At 56.3% G+C, this 14,397-nt stretch overlaps 6 protein-coding genes across 6 annotated transcripts; 2 read left to right on the top strand and 4 right to left on the bottom strand.

Annotated features, from left to right (window-relative positions):
• Positions 1-824: 824 nt before the first annotated feature.
• Positions 825-1,795, bottom strand: K452DRAFT_12053 (uncharacterized protein). Its single transcript, XM_033535169.1, has one exon. It carries the CDS (start codon positions 1,468-1,470, stop codon positions 907-909), a length of 564 nt encoding a protein of 187 aa, XP_033398583.1. The 5' UTR covers positions 1,471-1,795; the 3' UTR covers positions 825-906.
• On the top strand, positions 1,509-3,808 carry K452DRAFT_269389 (uncharacterized protein). Its single transcript, XM_033538940.1, has 5 exons — positions 1,509-2,090; positions 2,270-2,458; positions 2,589-3,076; positions 3,240-3,415; positions 3,550-3,808. Exons 1-5 carry the CDS (start codon positions 2,007-2,009, stop codon positions 3,702-3,704), a joined length of 1,092 nt encoding a protein of 363 aa, XP_033398582.1. The 5' UTR covers positions 1,509-2,006; the 3' UTR covers positions 3,705-3,808.
• Positions 3,809-5,919: 2,111 nt separating this feature from the next.
• On the bottom strand, positions 5,920-7,667 carry K452DRAFT_225811 (uncharacterized protein; the record flags this gene model as incomplete). The annotated part of the gene is made up of 2 exons (XM_033536782.1): positions 5,920-7,442; positions 7,502-7,667. 2 exons carry the CDS (start codon positions 7,665-7,667, stop codon positions 5,920-5,922), a joined length of 1,689 nt encoding a protein of 562 aa, XP_033398581.1.
• Positions 7,668-9,924: 2,257 nt separating this feature from the next.
• K452DRAFT_350582 (glycosyltransferase family 8 protein) lies at positions 9,925-11,434 on the bottom strand (the record flags this gene model as incomplete). The annotated part of the gene is made up of 2 exons (XM_033545667.1): positions 10,061-11,434; positions 9,925-9,994 (listed from the first exon to the last, which is right to left on the bottom strand). The coding sequence occupies exons 1-2, from the start codon at positions 11,011-11,013 to the stop codon at positions 9,925-9,927; spliced, it is 1,023 nt and encodes a 340-aa protein (XP_033398580.1). The 5' UTR covers positions 11,014-11,434.
• On the top strand, positions 11,263-12,259 carry K452DRAFT_11945 (uncharacterized protein). Its single transcript, XM_033535154.1, has one exon. It carries the CDS (start codon positions 11,513-11,515, stop codon positions 12,071-12,073), a length of 561 nt encoding a protein of 186 aa, XP_033398579.1. The 5' UTR covers positions 11,263-11,512; the 3' UTR covers positions 12,074-12,259.
• Positions 12,260-12,542: 283 nt separating this feature from the next.
• On the bottom strand, positions 12,543-14,366 carry K452DRAFT_286497 (uncharacterized protein). Its single transcript, XM_033540305.1, has 3 exons — positions 14,181-14,366; positions 13,759-14,120; positions 12,543-13,705 (listed from the first exon to the last, which is right to left on the bottom strand). Exons 1-3 carry the CDS (start codon positions 14,336-14,338, stop codon positions 12,678-12,680), a joined length of 1,548 nt encoding a protein of 515 aa, XP_033398578.1. The 5' UTR covers positions 14,339-14,366; the 3' UTR covers positions 12,543-12,677.
• Between the last annotated feature and the right edge of the window lie 31 nt (positions 14,367-14,397).

Below are 14,397 nucleotides of genomic sequence, written 5' to 3'. Positions count from 1 at the left end.
CCTCTGCGTTCCTACTTCTCACAATGATGTCCAGCATCTACCAAGGCTAGCTAGTCGTATACTATGAGTCATAATCGTGTGTATGTGCGGTCGAAGAGGCTAAGCCTATGCTGAAGGGCATACCTACTGTTCTCCGAATAAGGAAAGGCGGCGGCGCAGGCGGTGTGGTGGCGGTGAGAGGAGGCTGAAGGAGGTGTCGGTAGGTCGTCTTTCTCAAAAGGCTTCACTTAGATGGCGAAACATGAAGAGGTTATGAAGTCAAGTTTCTGAACCGTGGAGGGCTAAAATTTGATTATCCATTTGGTGAGAGAAACGGATGCGGTCATGTGAATTTGAGGCTGTAGTATATGCTGTTCAAGTACTAAATTCTTTGGGAGCGAGAGTTGATCTAACCGTTCAGGCTATGCAATTACACAACACTGAGAGTAGGCTATACAGATACAAGCGTATATCGTATACAAGGTACGGTGAACAAGTGGTGGTGTAAATTTATGGTTGGCGAGAAGGAATTAACAAATATATAAAAATTTATATAATCAAGCAACAAACCAACTCGGGCAGGTATAGTTTTTGGTACAAGATTACGCCGGCTGTTCGAAGAGTATCATGTGCTATGTCTTGTTCCACATGATCAATTTATCTCTCATCTCACTGGATGTACTGGCTCCGGAAGAGAGCTCAAGATCAGTGAACATTTACCTGTTCGAGATCAGACATGAAGAGTCTCACCATCCACCTCTAATACCCCAAAAGGCTAGCGCCGCGTAAGACAAGAGTCAAGCGGCTCAACTCATCACTCAGCGCTGAGTGAGATCACAAACGATGACGCCAAACAAGCCCATAATCTACAGCAAGCAAAACCGAGCAAGTAACCCGACGTCAGCCTTTGCAAATCTCTCACCCCAGCTACCCCAAACCAGCAAAACATGCGTGATTGCAATCCTGCGGCGTACCTCGGCCATGGCGCACAGGGGCACGAAGAAACGGCCCCCAAAGCCCGGCAAACCTCCCCCAACAGCCTGCGCACACCCTTACCTCGCTCGTATCAGGCCCCCCCAGAAACAAGAAGCCATCAGCCAAGACTAGCCGGGCAAGACGAGGCAATGCTCCCTCTCGGCCATGGCCGACGGGGACACGACGAACGATGTTGTTGAAATGAGAGTACGTGTGCGACGTCGCTAGGCCGCGTAGATCGATCTCGACCGCTGCAACGCGTGCAAGGAACCCCCCTCGAGGCCTCAAAACCCAAGACCCAAGCTCTTGGCCCTGCGAGCAGCCCCAGCAGCCCCAACAAACAATCCCCCCCCGCGTTTTGCGCCCCGGATCCGCGCCCCGCGCCGCCGCACGCTCCACCACTGCCAAACCAAACACCGAGCCAAACCCATTCCCCCGTCTCCATTGTTGTTGTGATTCTGCGCACGCGCAAGCAGAGCGGCACAGCACAGCACAGCACCCCATGCACGCACGCATGCGGCGCTCGTGTCCGCTCGCCCCCGAAATTAGAAGTACCGAGATTCAGATGCGTACGGCCCAGCCCAGCCCAGCCTGCGCCGGGATGGATGCGGGAGCAGGCCGCGTGGGGGTGGGGTACTGCACTGCACCCCAGGCCGCCCGCACCCAACGCACGTACGTACGTACATGCTTGACACACGCGCTGCCAGTGGTGGTGCGGTGGTGGTCCCGTGAGCGAGAGGGCAGCCGCAACCCAAGGAAGAAAGGAAAGAGGGGTCAGCGGCACCAACGAGCGAATGAACGAGCCCGCGGGCCCGGTGGGTACGGTACATACATAACACCAGCAGCTGCTGAACTGTCTGTCGTGCCGCGTGCGTTGCCTTGTGCGCCTTTGAACATCACTTCCCTTGCCTTTCCCCCCAATTGAACCAACTAAACCAACTAAAACCCCGCCATCGATCTTCACCTTCTTATTCTTACCCTTTCTTTCTTCTTTTCCCGACTCCCTGTGCCACCACTTACTGCCCTGCTGCACTTTACGTACAGACGCCAATATGCGTGCCGCCAGGTACTACGGCAAGGAAGACATCCGCATCGAGCAGGTCCCCGAGGAACCGACGGGGCCTGGCCAGGTGAAGGTGCGTCGGTTTCTTCTGCGCGCGCGCACTCTCACACCACCCCATTGCATTGCGCCCTTGGGCTGGTAGCGCAAGCAAGCAGGCAGGCAGGCAGGCAAACAGCCAACCAACCAGCCAGCCATTCATCCGCGCACTCGGCACATCTCCAGCCCCGGCTGACGCATGCACGGCACCTCCAGATCGCACCCGCGTACGTGGGCATCTGCGGCACCGACCTCCACGAATTTACCGCAGGAGCATGCTTTGCGCCCGCCAAAGAGCCACACCCCATCACCGGCGAGACGGTGCCCATCACGCTGGGGCACGAGTTCTCGGGCGTCATCAGTGAGGTGGGGGAAGGTGTGGCGGGCCTGCGCCAGGGCCAAAAGGTGCGTACCTACTTAGGCAAAGCTGGAGGCCTCCGACTTCTCCCGACTACCCCCACATGCCCATGTCGGGCGCGGCTGCTTGTGGTGGTTTGCTGATGAGTCGCCTTTTCTGGGGGGCGCGCGCGTTTAGGTCGTCGTACAGCCTACGCTAGCGTGTGGCGTCTGCGGTGCCTGCAAGGTCGGCGTCCAGACGGCCTGCTACAACGGCGGCTTTATCGGCCTGTCTGGCGGCGGCGGCGGGCTCAGCGATGCGGTTGTCGTGCCGGCCCACGCCGTCGTCGAGTTGCCAGACAGCGTGCCGCTGGACATTGGCGCGCTCGTCGAGCCGCTGGCTGTGGCATGGCATGCTGTAGCTGCGGTCGATATCCGCGCGGAGAACACGGTGCTGGTGCTTGGTGGTGGCCCGATTGGCCTCGCTGTTGTGCAGTGCTTGAGTGCGATGAAGGTGAAGAAGATTATCGTGAGTGAGATCGCGGCGAGCAGGCAGAGGTTTGCGAGAGATTTTGGAGCCCATCACGTCATGTGTCCGCAGACGTATAATATGGCGGTAATGAGCAAGGAGCTGAGTGGCGGAGACGGACCAGATTATGTGTTTGACTGTGCTGGTGTGCCGGCAAGGTGAGCTTGCTCGTGGTTCCGTTTGGTGTTTTTGTTCTATCGACCTTTCTCTGAGTTGGTTTAGAAAAGAGTGGGAAAGGAAATAAAAGAAAGAGGAGAGAGTAGTGGAAGAGGAAACAAGCGAGAGATATATGCGTTTATATCCTAGGCTAACATTCATCAGCCTCAAGACCGCCTGCCAAGCCGTAAAAGCCCGCGGCACAGTCGTCAACGTCGCCATCTGGGACAAGGAAGTCCCCTTCCAGCCGAACCTTCTCGTCTTCAAAGAAGCGAACTACACCGCCGTACTCGGCTACGACCGCAAGGACTTTGAAGCAGTGATCCAAAATCTGGACAAAGGTAGGGCACAAATTCCGCTTCCCACTGTCTTGCAGACACGTCCGGCATCTACGAGAGCCTTTTTCGTTTTTTTCTTTTCTTTTTTGGCCAATCGATCAGTCTTGGTGAACTAATACTCAACCCTGCATTTTCAGGAACGCTGAAGCCCAGACGCATGATCACGCGCCGTATCCAGCTAGAAGATCTTGTCGAGGAGGGCTTCATGCCTCTCATCAAGGAGAAAGACAGGAATGTCAAGATCCTGGTGGAAATGGCGCCGTACCTCGAGCGGAGGGACTCCACGCGTTAGTGCGAATGGTGCTATAGGTACTGGCGTTTCTAAATTCCTGTGTGTATATATCAGTTTCCATGTGCATGGTTTAATACGATGTTGTGTACGGATCAGTCTCTTGCTGTACTGGTGACGTTTCTGGATCGCATCTTGACGAAGAGCCTTGATACCCGTACGGAGTACTACGGGCAAGGGGGAGACATTGTCATCCATACCCCTACGGTGAGTGATGTTTTTTAGAAGCGAAGGCGTGTCAAGTCGCTCCGAATTCAAGTATTATCCCACTTATAGGAGGATTTACGAATGCATAGGGTACCTTTGGAACGCTCCCTCTGGATCGCTTCGTAGGTAGGTACGGAGGCTGCTCTTGTGGGTACCAGTATGGCTTATAAGAAGCAGTATGACCCATAAGGAGCAGCGGTACCTTAAAAACGCTCCCTACAAATTACTCCGTAGGTAGATGCAGAGGCCGCACTCGCAGTTCGACGCGTTGCTCGCGAAGGACACGCAAATAATATCAATATCTGCCCCTCCGACTGTCGTCATACAGCTAGTTGCCGGATTTCGCTCAACGGTCAACAGTGTTGATAGGTTGTCCGGTCGGCCTTCGACAGCTACATTCCTAGTACGTTTTAGCATGACGAATTTTGCATACAGCGTGAGCATTAGCAGCAACCCGAGCACCGCACGATACAAACCCATCGCCCCCGGTCGCAGGTGTTCGTCCGTCTGTACAACGTCGTCAGTCGCAGGGACCAAGACCATCTCATCAAGCTGCAGCACAACAAACAAGCAACCCCACCGTGCCATGCCCTCCATCCCCACGCGTTTGATGAACGCTCTCGCACCCTGCCCGTTGCCTGCAACACGCAGCCGCCAAACACCCACGGCAAGCACGCGCGCACACAGTGGCCCCTCGCAGATCGCACGGTACGATCCCCTTCCGTTGACGCAACCCGCGGCCCGCCCGCCCACCGCAAAAAACCCACCCACCGCAAACTGCATGGGTGCGAACAAGAAGGAAACCTGAACATCCAGCATCTATCGGGCAGGCTGCCGTTAGTAGTGGAGCAGCGCCACAGGGCCTACGCAGCGAGCGCACGCGTTCATTCGCTGCTTATGCCAGTAGCAGCAGTAGTGTGCGCCCGCCGTTGATGAGTGTCCCCGTTGCCCGTGGCTGTGTCCGGCCCTGTGTTGTCATGGTGGAGATCCCGGTGGGCCCAAAGAGGGAATGACGTTGGTGTTGGTCGGCGCGCGGGCGGCTGCATTCTTAACGGCGTGCCGTCCTCGCTCTCCTCGAAGAACAACAACACCTGCACTTCATCACTCACTGCATGCAGTTATACTAGTATTGCACCGGTAGGGAACAAAAAAATTTTCTTTCCTTTTCTCGTTTTCGCTGTTCGTTATTGTTACTTGCACGCTTTGTTTGTTGTTGGTGCTTTGGGCGCGGTCGCTCGCTTCACGGCTCGTTGCGCCACGCTGCCCGCGCGCCCGGCACTCCCGTCAGGCGCCCCGGCCCGGATCTGCCCGGAAAGGAAATCTTCTCTTATCTTGCGCGCCCTCTGCCTGCCTTTTCCTTCTGGGTGAAGTTGTGCCTTTTGACAGCTGTCTCGCTGGCACGTTGTGACTCGCAGCAGGTAAGTTGACGAAATCTCATTCAAGGCTTTTCATGGTAGCTGTTCTCTACAACTTTCATTCAATATCACTTCCAAACGTCGAAGCTTCCTTTCCGTTTCATCATCTTCTTATCCCCTCAAGTCACACCACCGACCACTCAGCCAAAACCCATCTAAAACAAAAGCAAGTCAAGTCACTATTGCAATCACAAGTTTCAAGAGCGAAATGTTAATGAAAAACAAGCATTCTTGATATCTATAGGTATTTCGACATTCACCTCGACAGATTCCATCCTTGCAGGCTTTCCTTCCAACTAGTCATCAGAAGTCATGCGTTATGGGTATAAAAGGAGCGTAAAGAGTTTTGGAGGAAATCGTTACTCCAGCTGCGACCTTCGAGGCTGCAGATATACATCCCGGCCAGTCTATGGTATCATTGGAAAAAGCTGGAAAACAATAAAGAGCAAGGAAATTAGAAGATCAAAAAACTCCGGTGATGTGTATCTGAACCCAGTGAAGGGGTAGATGGCATCAAATGCAACAAAGCATTGCTGGAATGGGGGTATGGAGCGGGTAAAGCCGCTATGGTGAAGAATTAGACGCAAAGTCTGCTCCTAACCCATCATGGCGCCCTCGCTGGTGGCGAGCTCGGCCTCCTTTTCGCCCTGAGTAGCCTTGGTCTGGCCGGCCTCTTCGTCATCGCTGGAGAAGCCGTACTCTCTAGACTTGGACTCAATCTCCTCGTCGGAGAGGAAAGGCAGCTGCTGGGCAGCGTGGACGGGAGACATGCCCTCGACGTTGGCCTTGGCGAAGATGATGTCAATCTCCTCGAGGGACCGCATGCGAGTCTCGGGGTAGAAGAAGTAGATGACCGGGACGAAGCAGCCGTTGACGACGGCGAAGAACAGGTAAGTTCCCCACTTGATGTTGTCAAGCATGACCGGAGTGACCATGACAATGAGGAAGTTGAAGAGCCAGTTCGTAATGGTCGAGACGGCGTTCGCCTTGGCACGAGTCTTGAGCGGGTTGACTTCCGCTGGGTAAAGCCACGGAAGAGGCAGCCACGTCGCACCGAAGAAGGCGATGTAGGTGAAGAGACCAACAGCGGAACCCTTCGCAGCACTCTGGGTACCAGGAATCAAGCAGGCGAAAACGAGAACCATGGAAAGGCACTGGCCAATACTGCCAGTGAGGAAGAGCTTGCGACGACCGGTGCGCTCAATCAGGAACCAAGAGGTGGTCGCGAAGATGGAGTACACAATCATGTTGACACCACCAAGGAGCAGAGAGAAGTCCTGGGACTCGCCGATCGAGTCGTGGAATAGAATCGGGAAGTAGTAGATGACGGCGTTGCAGCCACCAATCTGCTGGAAGAGCTGGGCAGAGGAACCGATCATCATGCGGCGGAAGTGCTGCGTCTTGCCGTTGGTGAAGAGAGCGCTGTACGGGGTGTTGCCACCGGCGTGGCCGGCAACGCGGATGCTGTCCATGATGATGGCGCCCTGGAGCTTGGTCTCCTCGTCATCGACAGTGAGGCCACGGAGAGCGGCGATGACATTCATACCATCCTCATGACGGTCCTTGGTGAGAAGCCAGCGAGGCGACTCGGGAAGGAAGCACATGAAGATGACGACGATGAGACCGAAGAAGACCTGGAAAGCGATGGGGAAACGCCAAGACAGGTCCTGGTTGCCGTAAGAGCAGCCATAGTCGATCCAGTAGGCGATCATGGTACCGAAGGCGATGATACCACCCTCGATGCAGATCAGCAGACCACGGTTGTTGGACTTGGAGCATTCGGCCTGGTAGGTCGGGATGGTCGAAGTGTTCATGCCGTTGCCAACACCAGTAATCGTACGACCGATGATGAACTGGGCCATGGCGTGGGAGCCGTCGTAGCAAGTAACCTGGATCAAGACGCCGATGATCATGATAACACCACCGGCAATGATGCCCTTTCTGCGACCAAGGGCATCGCCGTACATGAGCATGAAGATGGCACCGAGGAGACAGCCGACTTCATAGATGGCCGTAACGAAACCCTGATACGTCTTGTCGTCCTTGGTCTGGGGGAAGTAGGCGTTGAACTTGTCGGCACTGATGATACCGGACATGACACCCTGGTCGTAACCGAAAACTGGAAGATGGTCAGCCTTGTTGTTCCTGTACGACACTACATCCCCGGAGACGACTTACGGAGGAAACCAGTGGTGGCGACGATGGACACAGCCAGGGACAGAGGCTTGCCCTTCAGGCCCATGAAGGTGGGATGCTTGCCATTTCCAGCAGCATCTGGGTGACTCGGCGACACGTTGAGGGTGCCCCGGTACTCGGTGTTGCTCTTCTCAGCGCCGGTGAACATGGTGGTTGATGTGCGACGGCGGACAGGAAGAGAGGGATAGGCGCGCGGAACTCAAGATATAAAGCAAAGTCTCTCTCTTGGACAGAGGACGGGCGCGGTGTCGAATGGAAATCTGGGGGAGGGCAGATGCTTTATCTTGTTGCGCATGCTGGGTGGAGGGCCAGGGTCGCGGCTCTCTAGCGCAACGGCGTCTGCAGAGACTGCGTGCTGGATGCAACATCGGTGACTAGTTCCGGTCAGGTCGTGGGAGCGGAGGACGTCACTGGCCGGGGCAGGGCGCCCGGACGGGTTAGGGAAGGAGAGCACAGGTGGGGACTCTAGTTGCTGGCCTTAGCAGCGGAGTGGACCCTGCAGCGCCTCTCCACGGAACAGCTGGGGCGGGATGGGCTGGGGATCTGCACGCCCTCGCCGCCCGACGCGCTTGCACTTGGCCTTGGCAACTCGGCTAACTTACCCATGACCGCTGCATGCCGCCGCGGTCAAAGATTTTCCGACGCCGCCAGCCAGCCCTGCTCTGCCATGACGTAGGGTGGGCCCGGCGCAAACCGGGTGCGCGCGATCCTCTGCCCCCTCCGCCCGCACTCGAGTGGAAGGCCTTGGCCCACTTATGGCTCCAGTTAACACGCTGCCGATGACGAGCGCCGCGCTGTTTGCATTGCCCATTCGGGCTCTCCGCCCGCACACCTCCCCGCGAAGAGGGGGTGGGAACGAGCGCGGAGAGAGTTGTGTTTGAGCTTCTCGGTCCAACCTCGCACACTCAAATCCCCATCCCTTTCCCCAGCCCGTGCCGCGTGCGCTCACCGACACCCAGCCGCCACCACCACCACCGCCCTCCACACACTCGCGTGCTGGCTGCTCCAGCTTCCACGTATCGCTTACCCCTCGACACCCTGCGCCTGGCGCCCCCGGCTTGTTGGGGTGAAGCATAGTAGTGGATCCTCTTAAGCCCCGGAGCATCAAGGATCCTATTGCCAAGTCGCGACTGCCTCTCCACGTCCCCACAGATATCTCGCGATCCCGTGCCTGCACGTGAAGCGACCTCTCTGACCGCCCATCCTAACGGGCAAGCCGTTGCAAACAGTTTGCTCTTCGCAGACGAAAAACCTTGCTCGCCGGCTCCCGAGAGTCGGGCCGACGCGGCGCCGTCACGTTGTTGGCCAGCAACCCATCGTCATCTGCCAGCATTTTAGCAACCCACGACGCTTTTTTCCAAAGACGCACATGCCGCCGAAAGTTTTTCTGGCCACGAAAAATATCCGTTTGCTCCCGTTTCATCTTGGATATGCACTCTCCGGCGCATAGGCCCAAACTGTCCGCCTTCGCGTTGCCTCGGCGTCAGTGGCTGGGCGGAATCCCTGCCCTACCCATGCCCGAGTCAGCGAGGCCGCCTTCGGACATGGGGGCGAGGTCGTATGAGTAACGCGTTGCGACGGTGAGTTGGCCAATCGACACATCCGGGATGCAAACGGAAAGAAGACCTTTCGTCCGAGCGTGATTATGACTGCATCATACTATGCTTCGGTAGTTGAGCTCTTGTCCTGACTATTGGCGGGAAATCGTATGTTTGCTGCGGAAGCGAAGGATGGTGATGGACGCGGCTGGCGGCAATGCCAAAAAAAATTTCTTTCTGGGCGTTCTCTGGGCGCTGGCGGGAGGCACCGAAGGGCTGAAGCTTCCGTCACGAGCTGGAAACCTAGTTCCGTTAATTTCAAACTCCAACGTCCAACTGAGCCTCACCAACTGCGTAGCGTGCCATGATGGCGCTGGGACTTCTGGCTCGACGGCGGCCATAGCGACGCCCGTTTTCGTCGGTGAGCCCAGCTACCTATATACTACTCCCCAGACAGACTACGACGATGATCTCACGTCAAGAAGCTTTTCCCCGGGTACGCTACATCGATGATCATAAAGGCTAAAGAAGTCAATTGGATGAAATGCTCCGATGATCGTGAACACCTGTACAGCCGTGAAGCAAGCTATCCACCACCAGCGCGGCAACCTAATGCACGCGACGAAGCAGTGGTAGCAGATCATCTTGGATCGTTGACCACATCCCCATGTCCACCCTCACCCAGCACCTTCCCTCTCCGAGGACCCGTCCAAAGGGACCCTGGCCGTGATGCTGCGGTGAAGACTCCGCATAACCTTCCCCAGATTCGCTCCCAGCAGCGCCGCCAGCCGCCAGCCTTGGGTGACCGCCCATGTTCCGCTGTGCCCTCGGTTGTTTCGGTTGCGGTGCCCATCTTTGCCGTCTTGACTAGTAGGCCAGCTGCTCCTCGCTCTTCTTTACCTCCGGCGGTTTGTTCTTTGCGAATGCTTGCACCCGGCTGCCAATGGCCTGCATGTCCGGGTCGACTGCCTCCCCTCCCTCGCCCGGCGCCTTGGCGACGTACTTGGCAACCGTTTCCAAGAGTTGCCGCTCACCTTGCTCGTTCCGCTCCGCCTGCCACGCCGCGTACTCGTTCCACCACCACCGGTGCGTCTCGCCGTCCCTGCCCAGGTAGCCCGCCGTCCCGTCAGGCCCGATCCGCGCCGCCCATGGCTTGTCCACTATGTAGTGCAAGCACACCACCTCGTCGTCGTGCCACATGTCCGGGTGCCAGTACCGCATCGTCTTCAACGCGTTGTACTGCCAGCCAACGCTCTGCCAGCGGCCGCGGAAAAACTCTGCTAGGAAATCCTGGTCCGGGAACTTGAATTCGGCAAGCTTGGACGTCGTGTTGAAGAGCTCCAGCATCCGATCCCACAGTTGCTGGCTGGGCGCAAACAAAAACATACCCGAGTTGAGGAGGTGGTACGTTGGACGAGAATCCGGGGTAACCGGGGTCGGCTCCGCCATCGGGTGCGACACGGGCGTGAAGGCGCAGTTCTCTGTCGTCCAGTTCGCCGGCGCCCAAGGATCCTTGTCCCTGTTGCAGACGCACGCGTGGTTAGCGGCGAGCCAGTCGTCGCCGCGGAGCCGCACGTCGAAGATTTCGTCCATGTTGCGGTTACATATCATCATGTCGGCGTCGAGATAGCAGACGCGCTCGTAGCGTCTGAGCGCCTCATGTTCGAATACGCGCAGCTTCGTCCAAGTGTCGCCGAACCGCTCCGCGATCAAGTGCACTTTAACGTTGGCGCGAGGCACGAGCGCGCTCGTGCGCGCCAAGATCAGGTTGCTGTGGGGTGCTTCGGCGCGCAGCGCGGCCAAGGAGGCCGCGGGGACGTTGTCCGTGTAGAACACCACGAGGGGATACGCGGAACCAAGCTTCTTCAGCGTGTAGGCGAGGAGGATGACGCCGGCGAGGTAAGACGACCGCGTTATCAGCGTCGTGTACGCGCAACTCTGCTTTTGGCGGGCCATGTCGTCAGGCGGCTCTTCAAGAGACTGGGTGAAGTTCCTTCAAGGTGGGTGATATTCCTCCAAGATGGGCGATCATTCGCCAAGAAGGTCGCAGTTGCCTCAAGAGGAATTGGTTGTCAGTAGAGCACTGGAGGTGAACAAGCCGGTGGTTCCGGCTGGAAGGAGAAGTGGGCTTATAGGTATAGTTTCCCCAAGAGCAATTTTGTCTAAGTATCGGCGAGCCATGGTGAGTGTTTGCCAAAGCCACAATTACTCAAAGATACTTCATATGCGTCATAGATACGGTATGTGGGCTTTTTAGGTTTGGGGAAGGACATGCTGTGGAAAACGGCAAAATCAAATCTGCAATTGCGCAGCGGAAAGTGAGTGGAAACGTTGGAATAAAGCAGCAGAAGGTTACGCAGACTGTCCGCATAGGCCGAGCGATGTCGCGATGGTGGCATGATTGGAGCTGTCCCGCTGACCATAGACGGCACGTGATGGTCATTTGACGAACTTGATGCCTCAGGCACATATTTTCTACAAGGTCAATCGTACGTCCTCAACCTTACAGATTAGGCACTCAAGTCTACACATAATGTATGGCAGATGTATTTTCAATTGTATACACTTCAAGATAACACAACAAACACTAAATGCTACTTTCCATTTGTCTCACCAAGCAATTGCGCCTTTGCGGATTCAATTGAAATCATCTGTATATCTATCAAACACTCCTACTCCTACCTACAGCGACAAACAGCCCTTGGAACCAATGATGAGGCAGACAAACGAAACCCCACCTCACACCCAAGCCCTAACAATCCCTGCACATCAAACTATCGAAACTCCAACTCACGACACTCACCGAGAAAGCAACCCCCGAAAGCAAAGCCCATCAAAGACCAACATTGACAGGCAACAACAACGCACACGAGAACGGGCCTCCGTCCAAGGCGCCGACGCCCCTCGGCAAAAAAACAAGCATACAGCATCTGCCAAGGCAGCGCGGCCCCCAAGCGCACCCAGCCGTAAAGCACGTCCGCCTCTACGACTCTACGTCCGTATTACGCTCGCTTGAGATATTTTTGGCCCCGCTGGAGCCTGGCGGCGGCGTGCAGCTTCCGTAACCCCGCCGATCTCACTACCCCGTGCTTTCTCATGTCCGAGATGCTCCCCACCCCCAGCCAAAAACAAGTCTGGGGCACCGCAATTTGCTATCCCGACGATGACGCCGTCGATGCCAATGTCCTTTTCTTGCTACCCGTCCTCCTCGACCCGAAATTTCGATCGTGGGTTTACCCTCCCTCCCTTGCGCGAATTATTTGCTGATTGCTGACGCCGCTGCTGTCTAGTTAGTCTCACCTCGTCGGCTAGTTAGGTGCTGATCGAACTTCGGCTGGAGATCCGTGTGTCCCAACAACACACCACGGCACGGATGCCTCCTTGCCCTCATGACCGGCCGAGTCCGTTTTGGGGACTGTGCTTGCTCTGATGGTACCAGGTACCGGCTCGCTGCCCTTGTGGACACACATACGCGTTCCTGCAGCCGGTGGCGATCCAAAAAGCTAGCGAGTTTAACAGCCATGCTAAGACAAAACGGCGATCTTAGTTCTGGGTATCAGTGACAGCGACCGACCAACACCGCTATGGTACATTCTCCTTCCTCGGCAACGCCTTTCATTTTACACTGAGGAACCCTTGCCTTCGTCTTTGGCCATTGCTTTGCCCCAGGCAGCCTCAAACCCGGAATCCTTCTCTATGATACTTGCTTCACCACCCAATGGAGCTGGCTCCTCCACATACGTCCCAGCAGTGGTCGGCCTTGTCTCCGTACCCTTTCCCGTATCCTCGGGCGCCTCGTAGTCGAAATTGCTGCTGTACACGACGGCGGCAAAAGCTTCAAGGTCGCGCACGCTTTCCATAGCCTCGAGATATTCATTGTTGGTACCAGAGCCAATCGCATGGGCTTGGCGACAAAAGACCGCAAGAGTGTTCGCGATCTTGGTTTTTGCGGATTTGGGATCCGTGAGTTCAACGATACGAGCAGTCGATGCGGAGACAGGGGGCAACTTGAAGGACAACGTGGCAAGCTTGTTGTCGACAAGAACGGAGAAGGTAGAGTCCAGAAGGCGAGTGAGCACATGGGTGAAAGAAGGCGAATCGATAATATCGGACGTCTCATCCAGGAGACGGCGAAGAGGGGTGTTGGGAGCAAAGACCTCTGGAGTTTCGCCAGTTGTCATGCCGGATTCGGTCAGAACATAGGATTCCTGCCCAGCTGGGGGAAGGAGATAGGTCAACCACTTGGCCGACTTCCGCTCTTCCTCTGTTGCGCCCTCGACCTTCTTCCGCACTTCGAGAGTCAATTCCGACAATCTCTCCAAAGTGATCTCTTCCCGCGGGTTCAACGGCCCAAAGACTTCCTTCACGGCAGTGAGCACTCTCTCCATGACATCTTTATAGCCCCTGTGAAGCAGCCACCAGCTAAACGAGAGGTACCTGCGGTTTGTCTCAAAATCATTGCCATACGACTGCTCCATGTTATCGTCATCGTGGTTCTCGAGACTGATACGCGTGCCGTGTGCGGGTGATGAAGCAAGGGAGACAACGCTGGCTAGGTAGTTGCGACGGCCAAGGAGGTTGAGCTGGATGCGGGTCAAGAGGGTAAGTAGCGAAAGGGTGTAGAGTAGGGTAAAGGCTCGTGCGATGGCTGCAAAGAGTTAACGGCCATTTGAGGTTGTTTTGAGCAAGGTCGACACTCACAGTTGATCTTCATGTCATTCCACAGTTGTGCCTTGGTCTTTTTTGGCCGCGGGCGAGCCCCTTCGCCATTGGCACCAAGGCCCTCTCCGATCTGGCTTGCATGAACGTAACTCTCACTTTGGAAGCTCTTCAAGCTCCGGCCATCGTCTTCATTGGCACTTGGCGATTCCGACGGGGCATCGGTAGGTGCAACGTCAGAGGGTGCGACGCTGCGAGACAGGCGCTCGCTCTTCTGCTTCTGCAACTCGTCCAGGGTCTCTTCGACCAGCAGAGCTTGCACGATGTTGTCGGTGGCGGTGGGGAGGATGGCGAGGACGGTGAAGGTGCAGTCTTCCTGGTTCTGCTCGAAACGGCGGCGCAGGCTGCAGTCAGCAAGTCAGCAAAGGAGGACCAAGGGCAGCGGGTCAGCGGGTAGTAGATACTTTTCTCTAGAGATGCGCTCGTCGCTCATGCGCTGACGGGCTTCGGTGAGCTTGGCGAGGATGTACTGGCCGGCGAGATAGCCAGCACCGAGGACGCCAGCGCCGATGGCGAGGCCTGCGCGGTTGCGCCGAAACCAGCGGCGCGTAGCTGATATCATAGCTAGTGGTGGTTGCGCGCGTGGTGCGCGAAGTCTACATGTCAAGTGATGAGGGAAGT

The sequence above is a fragment of the Aplosporella prunicola genome, assembly GCF_010093885.1.
Source record: "Aplosporella prunicola CBS 121167 unplaced genomic scaffold K452scaffold_10, whole genome shotgun sequence".
NCBI classification, from domain to species: Eukaryota; Fungi; Ascomycota; class Dothideomycetes; order Botryosphaeriales; family Aplosporellaceae; genus Aplosporella; species Aplosporella prunicola.
Note: the sequence above shows the minus strand (reverse complement) of the source record. Positions and strands in the feature narration are given on the sequence as shown.